Source organism: Tupaia chinensis, unplaced genomic scaffold (genome assembly GCF_000334495.1).
Source record: "Tupaia chinensis unplaced genomic scaffold, TupChi_1.0 Scaffold000110_1, whole genome shotgun sequence".
Classification (NCBI taxonomy): domain Eukaryota; kingdom Metazoa; phylum Chordata; class Mammalia; order Scandentia; family Tupaiidae; genus Tupaia; species Tupaia belangeri.
This window is the reverse complement of record NW_006159574.1, coordinates 2,576,497-2,587,182: the sequence shown is the minus strand read 5'-3', so window position 1 is coordinate 2,587,182 and position 10,686 is coordinate 2,576,497. Positions and strand designations below refer to the sequence as shown.

The following is a 10,686-nucleotide window of genomic DNA, read 5'->3' as shown; positions in this document are numbered from 1 at the left end:
ACTCCCACGTAGTCGACCGCGGTTCAAGTCCCGGACCTGGTGGCTTAAACTCACACCGGGCGCGTGTGCGTGCGTGCCCAAGGTCCCAAGAGGAGAATGGAGGAGAAGGGATTGCGGCGTGGCCCTTCTCCCAGGGGGTGATTTCTTACTATCTCTCTGTCTGTCTGGCAAGCCCAAGCACCCTATAGCAAAAAAAAAAAAAAAAAAAGAAAACAGAAAAATCTCTCCAAAAAAAGAAAACGTTCTGTGAAATCTACTTTAAATTAAGAAAAAGCAGGTGGAACGGTGGGCAGAGAAGAAGATGGAAGATTTGCTTGCTCACTCTGTAAGATTTTGGAGTGAAGGGTGTGACCCCTGGCATCCCCAAAGGTGGCCGGATCTGCCCTGAGGCAGGATCCTTGCTGTGGACCCCAGGGTGGCTGGGGCAGGGACCGGGCCTGGCAGGGGACATGGGACCTGGGGTCTCATGCTCAAGTTTACAACCATCTCGGGGTGGGCTGTGGGGGAGATTGCTAAATCCTTCCATCCAGATTAGAGGTTTTGACCATCACCTGCACTTAGGTGAGGATTGTCACCCACAGGGCAAGGCAACCGCTGGGCTGGTTTCGAAGCCGCAGGCGGGAAGAAACGGCTGAGCACGGCTTGACCGCGTTCCATTTGCTGTCTTGTTATGAATCAGCCACCAAGGAAATAGATTCAAAACAAGCGAATGATGTTCCTTTCTCCTCAAAAAAGGGAAAACTGCAGTTTTTACAGCAAAAGTGCATGTCAGTTGTTCTTGGGTCCTGGCATCCCTCGACCGTCGGTGTTCATGGGGTCACTAGGAATGAGTCGTGGTGGGTTTTCTGTGAAACCAGTGTCTGCTCCCGGCCTACGAGGTGCATAAGCCCAGTGGGGGACGGAGTGCTTCCTGGTGCCACTGCCTGTCCCTTCACAGTGCTGGCCACCAGGGCCTCTGAGAGCCCATGAGCTGAGTGCCCTTCATGGGAGACCAGCCACCGACACGGCTCACAGAGGCAGGGGAGCAGGGTGCCGGCCTCGGCACTCCCCTAACAAGCACAGGCTCACAGCCATGGCTTCAGGTCTGTCACCGCTGCTATGGCAGAGATGGGACTGCACATGCGAGGCCACGCAGAAGGCTTCTAGAAACAGAATTAAGTGACCAGCTAGTTTGGGTACAAAACAAGAAGGCAGGCCACGCGTGTTTCGTAACAGCTTTCCTGCTACCTTTAGGACCCCTGCCCCACCCAGTGCGGAGTGCTCCGGGGCCAGAGCACTTCGAGATCTCGTTGTCCGACTCCCCAGGTCCCGACCCCATCTTACCCCAGGGGCATCACCTCACTTTGTCCGCGGCCACATGGTTCACAGTGGAGCGCAGCGCTTGCACAAACAGAAAGCAAGTCACTGAAAACGGACAATCATGAGGAAGGCCAGAGACGCTGGAAGGATGCCTTCACACCACACAGGCGGTGACCTGTGTCTGCCGTGGCTCAGCATCAGACACCCTTGCTGGACAGCAGTCACCTGCTGTTGGAGCCCGAGTACTTACCCTCGAAGGTCTTAGTTGTAGCCCCTGGCGTTCAGGGTCAGTTCCCGCCCCAACTGCCTTCGAGGCCTCAGCCCGCAGTGCTCGAAGTGCCCCTGCCTGACTGCTCACTATGCAGCCGGGCATGGAGTGAGCCCACCGACACGGCTCTGGAGCGTTGTCCTCCGCAGGACTGACCTGGCACCCTGTGACCGAGGCACTGCCCGGGGTCCATCGGGAGCCCAGGTGACGGCAGGGAGGGGCCGTGTTCTGCTGAGCGGCCCGTGCACCCCGTCCACCCTCCCCGATGGCCGGGGCTTTCTCAGCTGTGTCGGGTGCTCGAGCAGGTGGGTCCTGTGCGCCCCGTCCACCCTCCCCGATGACTGGGGCCTTCTCAGCTGTGTCGGGTGCTCGGGCAGGTGGGTCCCATGTGCCCCGTCCACCCTCCCCGATGACCGGGCCTTTCTCGGCTGTGTGTCAGGTGCTCGAGCAGGTGGACTTCAGGACAGAAGGCCCGAGGGCGAGCACCACCCACCATCAGTGCCGCGCTGCACTGCCCTGCGCCCCATCTGGGTCCTGCGTGTCGTCCTGTGAGCGCTGAGCAGCCCGCCACATGGCACGTGTGCTGTGTGACTGGCCGTGGGCACGAAGGCGTGCTGCAGGAGGTGGGTTTTCCTTCTAATGCCCAGCTATGTGGAGGGAGGAGAGGAGGTCTTTGTACATAGCTGTCACCAGCACACTCACGCAAACGCATTTTCAAAATTCTAAACTCCTTATTTCTGCCTCATACCTTCCTACTGACACGTTTTAACTGGGGCTTTCAGTGGGTGCCGCACAATCTACCTGCCTCGTGTCGCAGTGAACTGCCAAGCGAGGCCCAGTTTTTAATTGCAAGTATCTTTTTTTTTTTTTTGAGAGCTTTTTTCATAGGGCGCATGCACCCACCAGAGATCACCCCCTGGTGGGGATGGCCACGCCGCAATCCCTTCTCCTCCACTCTCCTCTCAGCATCTTGGGCACACACACACACACACACACCTGGCATGAGTTTAAGCCACTGGGTTCAGGATTTGAACTGCGGCTTACTACATGGGAATCCAGCAGCATAGCCATCACACCAACTGCTGGTCCCTAATCGCGAGTATCTTTTAAGTATAGAGGATTTTGTTGTTGTTGATGTTGTTTTGGGGGTTTTGTTTGTTTGTTTCTTTTAAGGTTTTTGTCATAGGGCATGTGTGCTCACCAGAGAGAGAGACAGAGAGAGAGAGAGTGAGAAGTGTGGCCATGCTGCCATTCCCTCTCCCCTTCTCCTCTTGGCATGCTCACCCTGTGCCCAACGTGATTTCCAAGCCGCCGTGCTTGGGGCTTGAACTGCAGAGCTGGCGATGTTCATTAACCAGCATACCACCTGCTGGTCAGAGCATTTTACAGCTTCAGTCACACCCTGGTGTCAAAAAGATCAATTCTGGCCCTGGGCGTGGAAGAACTCAGGGCTGTCCACACCTGGCAGGAGCACCCACCCCCAAGGCCGGACTCCACCGGACGGCGTCCATGCTCCGGACTGGCTAGTGCAGCTGCCTGCTGGCCCTGCCCTCGGGGCCACAGTAGGACCAGGCCTCTCTGCCCTTCCTGGTGGTCGGGGCTTGCCTGGGACCCACCCGCCCTGCACACGGCGACGTGCCTGACCCCGAGCCTCAGGCCACACTCTCATCGTGCTGTCTCCCCACTCAGCGGCCTTGGAAGGAAGTGCTGGAATCGGGGCCTCTGCAGTGAGGCTGCCGTGTGGAGTGAAGGCATGCGTGGGTCACTGCTTTTTGTTCCCGGCCGCCCATCAGTGGGGACAGGAAGCAGGGAAAGACCTATAGACAGGGCTGACCGCGCTCGGAGCCGCTGACCCAGTGGAGGGTGCTGGGCCTCAGCCCCTTCCCCGCAGAGTCCAGGCCAGGGCTGTCAGGGAAGGAGTGCTATCACGGGGTTGCCCTGCCAAGACCCTGGCGAGCTGTGAGGGGCCTGCGGTAAGAGCTCGGGCGGGCCTCTGCCAGCTGGCACTGGGCTCGGCCCTTGGTTCAGCCAGTGGCGGGGTGGCCTGGGGCTGTCTCACGGGGGCTGTGTCTGAGCTGCTCTGGAAGCACTCGAACCCTTAGCATGACCAGGGGCTGGGACTACCCTGCACACGGACGTGGCCGGGGGCCAGGACTACCCCGCATGCCAGCACACAGACGTGGCCGGGGGCCGGGACTACCCCGCATGCCAGCACACAGACGTGGCCGGGGGACGGGACTACCCCACAAGCCAGCACACACACGTGCGGGAGGGAGGGGCTGGCGGCCCCACATGGCCCCCATGAGCACCTCTGCCATCATCATTCCTGGACCCTCAGTGTCAGCATAAGGCATCTCTTCAGGTGGCTGGGGCCAGGCCAGAGCTGGAGCCACCTGGAGGGCAGTGCAGCGCTCGCTGGGCAGGAGGGAGAGGCCACCTGGCGCTTAGGGTTCGCGGGAGCTGGTGTCTGCGTCGGCGTGGCCGCCCTGCTCCCAAGGTGCAGCCTTGTCATGTCCCGTCTTGTCCCCGCAGATGGACCACGACCCCAGGAACCCTGCTTACATCGCCACCCAGGGGCCACTGCCCGCCACCGTGGCCGACTTCTGGCAGGTGAGTCTTCCCTGATTAAAACATTGTCTTCTGAGAAGGAAATCCTAAGAAACTGGTCACGAGCATACTGGAGACCGGCGAAGCCAGTCCACGCTGGTTTACGTTCGCGCGCTGCTTGACCTCAGAGTTCAGGAGTCCCGTGTTCTTGGGAAACCAGCAGTTAGCGTAATGGCTATGTCGCTGGACTCCCACGTAGTCAACCGCGGTTCGCGTCGCGGACCCGGTGGCTTAAAACTCACGCCGGGCGCGTGTGCGTGCGTGCCCAAGATCCTGAGAGGAGAATGGAGGAGAAGGGATTGCGGTGTAACCATCCTCCCTGGGAGGTGATTTTTCGCTTTCTGTCTCTCTGTCTCTCTCTGTCTGTCTGGCGAGCGCACGCGCCCTGTAATGAAAACCTCTCCAAAAAAATAAAAAAGGGGTCCTGTGTTCTTCATTTCGAATCTTTTTTTTCCCCAAAAGAATCGAGTATGAAAAATTCTGGTTGAGATTTAATACTTTAAAGTTCTTTGCTTTTTGGTCACTTTACAGTTTTGTGTTATAAAACACAAGAAGGGTCAGCGTATGTGCGTGCATGCCCAAGATCCCGAGAGGAGAATGGAGAAGAAGGGATTGCGGCGTGGCCATCCCCCCGGGGGGTGATTTCTCGCTTTCTGTCTCTCTGTCTCTCTCTGTCTGTCTGGCAAGCACACATGCCCTATAGCAAAAACCTCTCCAAAAAAAAAAAAAAATTTACACATGATTTCTTACAAATTTTGTACTAAATTAAAGTTGTATTTTAATTCCATTGTTCCACACACTTTTTGAAGTCCCCTTACATTTTAAAGGATTATTTACTTAATTTATGTATGTATGTATGTATGTATTTTAATTTGACAAAAAGGAGAGCAAGAGGGAAAGGAAGAAGCAAGTCACCAGGCCCAGGGTTCCAAACGTGGCTGGACATGTGGGAGTCCAGCACCTTGGCCACCATCCTCCTGCCAGTCCCGTCCCCTTGCATTATTTCATTTATTTACTTACGTTTAGGGAGATATTTTTCTATAGGACGCACACACTTCCTGGAAAGACAGAGAGACAGAAAGGGAGAAGTCAGCCCTCAGGAGGGATGGCCACGCCGCAATCCCTTCCCCGATCACCTCCCAGGGTTCGGGGCGTGCGTGCACATGCGCCTGCTGTGCGTTTTAAGCCACTGGATCTGGGACTCGAACTGTGGCCAACTACGTGGGAGTCAAAGACGTAACTATTAAGCCCCTCGCGGGTCCCCTCCCCTTACATTTTTAAAGGCCAGGCCCTCTCTTTTCCTTCTGCGCGGTCCTGGGCCCTCGGTAAGTCCTGGATTTCTGCCGACTTCCTGCAGCGCTGTACTCGGGAGGGAGGCCCGTGTCCTTCCCCTAGGTGCAGAGGCCGGGTGCTGACTACTAACCTGACACGCACCAATGGAGCAGAGCAGAGACGGTTCTTGCTGTCTCCTGTCAGCCGCTGCGGGACGGCACTCGTGGGACAGCCGGGAGTGGCCGCAGGCTGGGCATGGCTTGCCCCTCATGGCAGTGGCGATGACCCTCACCCAGCCTGGAACCCAGAATCTGCCCCAGGACTCGCCTGGAGGAATGTGGGTTGGGGACAAGATCAGAAAAAAGCACTGCTTAGAGGGGACGAGGCCAAGGGACATGTGTCGTCATGGCGGCCGGAGGTATGAGCAGCTGTCCGCTTGCAGGCTGGGCAAGGTAGGGTCTCTGGAGGCGATGCCATTTCATACTCCAGGGAAGCAGCTGGGCAGGGCGCACTTACCCCCACACCCCGGCCCTCAGCCTCATCCCCCAGCTTGCAGGTACCTGATCCTGACTCCCTCACCTCGTGTATGCATTCCTCTCCCACCCTCTGACGAGTGTCCGCAGGGCTTTTCAGAAAGGGTCGGGTAGGAGCCATGGTCCCATTTCACAGGTCGGGCCCGTGAGTGCTGGAGAGGTTTGCAAGGTGGGCCAGGACTGGAGGCCTGTCCATGTGGCCTCCTACCCTTCTGATTCCGTGTCTTCACACTGGGAGTCATGGCCAGACTGAGTCTACAGTTCTCTGCTGGAGCCCGGCACCATGGAGCCAGGTACCACAGAGCCCAGCACCACGGAGCCAGGTACCATGGAGCCAGGTACTATGGAGCCCCACACCACGGAGCCAGGTACCATGGAGCCAGGTACTATGGAGCCAGGTACTATTGAAGCCCCATACCTCAGAGCCTGACACCACGGAGCCAGGTACCACAGGGCCCAGCACCACGGAGCCAGGTACCACAGGGCCCTATACCACAGCACAGACCATCCGCCTTTGGCATCAGAGTGCCACGAGGACACACCAGGATGCTCCAGTGTGCCCGCATGACAGCCCGGCATTGCCCAGCCAAGTAAGAGCTCCTTCGGTGACGGGGACCTTATAGCCGAGGGCCATGCCCTGTGGGAGGAGTGGCCTCCCCTACTGAAGCCTGAACATGTCAGTCCCGGCTCTGCTCTGAGAGTTGAAGCAACGTCCTGCCGGGGCCCATTTTCTCCACAGGAAGACAGAGGGGCCTGAGCTGCGTGGTGGGCCCAGGAGACCCAGAGTCACGACCGCACTCGGGGTGTCCAGCCGCCCTGAGCCGTGGTCTGAGACTGCATCAAGAAGGTAGCTGGTGGTCAGCCCCGAGGTCCCTCTGCTTCCCGGACGTCAGCCCCGAGGTCCCTCTGTTTCCCGGACGTCAGCCCCGAGGTCCCTCTGCTTCCCGGACGTCAGCCCCGAGGTCCCTCTGCTTCCCGGGCGTCAGCCCCACCTCCAGCCTTCGCCTCACCTGTGCGGCCTTCCCATGACAAAATCACGACCCTCGAGGGCAGGGGATACCTAGCAGTGGTCGCTCGCATCCTTGGGGTCTCATAGTCCCCGGGTCACCCCGGGTCACCGATGAGTGAGCAGGGCCACAGCACTTGTCCCCACAGACTGGGGGGCTCGGGCTCGTGTCCCTCAGCTTTCAGGACATGGACATCTGGTCGTGGCTGTCAAGGCGCGTGTGCTCCCCAGTGGGGTTGGCATCCCAGCGGAGACGCCTGGAGGACAGTTGGACGTGAGACGACAAACGCCATTGTGTGTGTCACCGGCTCCGGGAAACGAGTGGTCCCGAAATGGTAACAGCACCAAGACAAAAGGGGCCCCTGTCGCCCACCTCCCTGGGCTCCTTGGTAGCCCCACGGCGAGGCCTGAGAAGTACTGTGTGGAGAGCGCGTGTGGCCTGGTCTCACCCAGTCCCTCCGGCCACTACAGCTGCTCACATCTCAGCTTTCCGTGGACACCCCTTTCTGCAGGACAGTCGGAGACGGCCACATGGTGCCGCAGAACCACAGGACAGCCGTGGAGGGGGCCGTCCTGCAGACCACATCCTAATCGGGCCCGTCGGACACAGCTCTTCCTAGTGGCCGCCACAGGCCCAGGACCGAGGCTCTGACACATCTCTGCTGCCTCTGCTAGCCCCGTGCTTACGGGGGACCACGGCTGCCCAGAACGTCCCCCGGAGGGCAGGAATTCTGAAACCCATGGAAAAGGGTGTGGTTTTTAAGGATAAAACGCGATTGGAGACATGGAAGCAGCAGAGACTGAGAGTTGCCCTCCCCGTCTGGGCTCATGGCCTCTCAGGCTCTGGCCGAGGAGCCCAGGGCTCAGGGGATGCGGACGCAGCTCCTGTCACGCGCAGCTCGTCACACTCTTCTGAGCTCCTCCGTGGGACGGTTCTAGGCGTCTGTCAGTGGGGCCACATTCCGTGTGAAAGGAGTGTGAGCAGGGCCCAGCCAGGAAGGCCGGTGTGCAGGGCTACCCTCCTTCTGGTGGTAGCTGTGATGGGGCCACGGCAGCAGCCACGGCAGCAGGAGCTTATTCTGTTGGTCCAGGAGGCGGTGCAGAGTCTGTCCCTCACAGACTCGAGGAAGAACCTCCCAGCCTCGCTCCAGGCTCTGCTTGCGCTGTGGGGTCTTCGTCTTGGCCGACAGGGACTCGGGTGTCGCCTCCAGCCCCACCATGCCCGTCTGTCCACACGTCCCTCCTCTTAGGAACACGGTCATGATGTGGCATGCGTCCTCGCTGACGCGCCCCCTCTCGGCAACGTTCCAAATAAGGCCATATTCCCAGGTTCCGGGTGGTGTGGCTGGGGAGGCCCTGCGAGCCCCAAGGTCTTCAGCCAGGAGGGGCCGGGGTGACTCCGTGGGGCTGCCCCGGGTGCACTGTCCTGGGCGTGCTGGTCAGCCGGAATCGTGGGCACTACGAGCCCCCGGGCACCCCCCAAGCTTTTTTTTTCAGGAATCGTGGGCACTACGAGCTCCAGGGCACCCGCCAGGCCCCCGGTTCTGTGGGGACCCCAGTTGCCCCCACTGCTGGCTGAAAGCACAGACCGGGTGTGTGGGCTCACGATGCAGGCTTCTGCGGTGCGCCTCCGTCATGTCATGACGGGTCCCCGTCGTGTCAGCGCACCTTTTAAGGGAAGTCCCAGAGAGCCTGGCATCCTCTGGCATGGGCAGAGGGGACCATGTGTGTGGGAGGGAGGGGACGGCCATGCTGCAGTGTGCTGTCACCCCTCATCCCCACGGCCCACAGTGGGCAGAGGGGACCATGTGGGGGGGACAGCCATGCTGCGGTGCAATGTCACCCCTCATCCCTGCAGCCCACGGTGGGCAGAGGGGACCATGTGGTGGGGGACGGCCATGCCGCGGTGCAATGTCACCCCTCAGCCCTGCAGCCCACGGTGGGCAGAGGGGACCATGTGGTGGGGGACGGCCACGCCGCAGTGTGCTGTCACCCCTCATCCCCGCGGCCCACGGTACGCCAGCCTCCTTTGACCTTGCCCCAGAGAGCTCCGTAATCAAAGACTTCACCTGCTCCGGCTGCTCTGAGACAAGGCCCTGTGTGAAGGGGGTGTGGTCCGAGCGAGCAAGCAGGGCGGCAGGAACAGGCGCCCGGAAGCCCAGCGGTGACGCTCATGAGCCTCGGGGTCCCAAGGTTCTGGGGTCCGTGGGGTGGTCAGGTCATTGGGGTGGACAGCAGGGGCAGGACCAGGGGTGGGACTCCTGGGTAATGGGGGCAGAAGGGGGTCGGAAGGTTCCGGAGGTGGGCAGTGGGGACGGCTGTGTGGTGGTGCCAATGCCCATCCCACCGCAGGGCTGTGGGCAGGCTGGAAGCCAAGCATCTGGGGTGGCTCCGCCCACTCACGGAGGCCTGCAAGTGGCAGCTGGTTCTCCAGGGGAAGCTGAGGGCAGGGAGCCCGAGGGACCCGCCAGGCCCACAGAGCGTTGGAAGCCACGTCGGAGCAGCATGTGTAGCCGAGGGCTTTTCCTGCACTGCCCCCCAGGAAACGAGGCCAGGGCAGGACGGTGCTGGGAGTGGGCGGAGCTCTCTGTCCCAGGGCACATTGCTCCCCACGAGGATGCCACTGTCACCACCGTGTGCCCAGGGCGCAGGGCCCCTGGCCCTCTGTGTGGGAGGCTGACCCAGTTACAGTAGGGAAGGGCTCTCCCCGGGAGCCATGCCAGCTGCTACAGAGGGGGCGCTCTCTAGGACGTGGCAGGGCCGACCGTGGAGCGATCTGGTGCACCCCATCCTCCTTACGGCGTCACAGACACCCACAACCTCCCCCAGCTGTCCTTGCTCGGCCTCAGCCTGCCCCAAGTGCCCACATCGCTCAGGAGCCAGCTCTTCGCGGCCGTCCTGTCAACTCTGGCTGGCAGAAGTATGTGCTTTTCAGCCAGTGGCAGCTCCTCTGTGTCCTCGAGCTCTTGGGCGGGCACTTCTAAAGAGGGATTGAGGCCCTAGCATCTGCCGGGGTCAGTTTCACCGTGACTGTCTGCGGGTGTGCACGCAAGTTGGGGTATGTGGCACAGACAGGGCGCCCTGGCCCCCAGGGAGAAGCCGAACCATGCCCTCTGGGCTGGCTGAGCCCAGGAAGGTCCTTGCCCCTGTGGACACAGGCCAGGTCCCCAGCTGTACCCTGCCTGCACTGCTGGAGCTCAGTGGTCTCAGATTTAACTCCGCTGACTGAGGCTTTTAGTAATCTTCTGTCTTTCTTCCCAAATCCAGGCTGCATTTTTTGGTATGTTCCGAAGTCAGGCTGGTCGCAGCGGCCGAGGGCAGCCCTGGTGAGCGCCATGTCCCTCCCAGGTTTCTGTGCACGGACTCTGAGACCCCTCGCGGAGGCCAGCATCCCGGGGCAGCTCGGCGGGCTGGTGGCCAGTTGCGCTCCTGTTGTTTGGAGTGAATCCCCTTCTCAGCTTTTACACACAGTGACCTAGAAGGAAATGTCACTCCCTAGAGCGCCTTTGGGATTGTTTGTTTAAATTAAGTTTCGTTTGGATTTAATCCTAACCTCAGAGAGCCGGGCAGGCTCCGGCGATGAAGTGCCGTGTGGAGGCCGATGAGAGAGGCTGCTGCCGTGGACGGCCTGCTCCCAACAAGGGCTAATGCCACACGCGGGCGGGACGGCAGAGCGCGGGGGGGGTAGGGTGTGGGCTAGC

At 60.2% G+C, this 10,686-nt stretch overlaps 1 protein-coding gene across 1 annotated transcript in view; it reads left to right on the top strand.

Annotated features, from left to right (window-relative positions):
* The window catches only part of PTPRN2 (protein tyrosine phosphatase receptor type N2), a 447,003-nt gene that overhangs the window by 393,975 nt on the left and 42,342 nt on the right, over positions 1-10,686 (top strand). Inside the window, exons 24-28 of the mRNA XM_006143829.3 lie at positions 1,234-1,379; positions 1,495-1,585; positions 1,717-1,771; positions 2,007-2,190; positions 4,100-4,177. Coding sequence (XP_006143891.1) covers positions 1,234-1,379; positions 1,495-1,585; positions 1,717-1,771; positions 2,007-2,190; positions 4,100-4,177 — 554 coding nt within the window. The remainder of the gene's footprint in view (positions 1-1,233; positions 1,380-1,494; positions 1,586-1,716; positions 1,772-2,006; positions 2,191-4,099; positions 4,178-10,686) is intronic.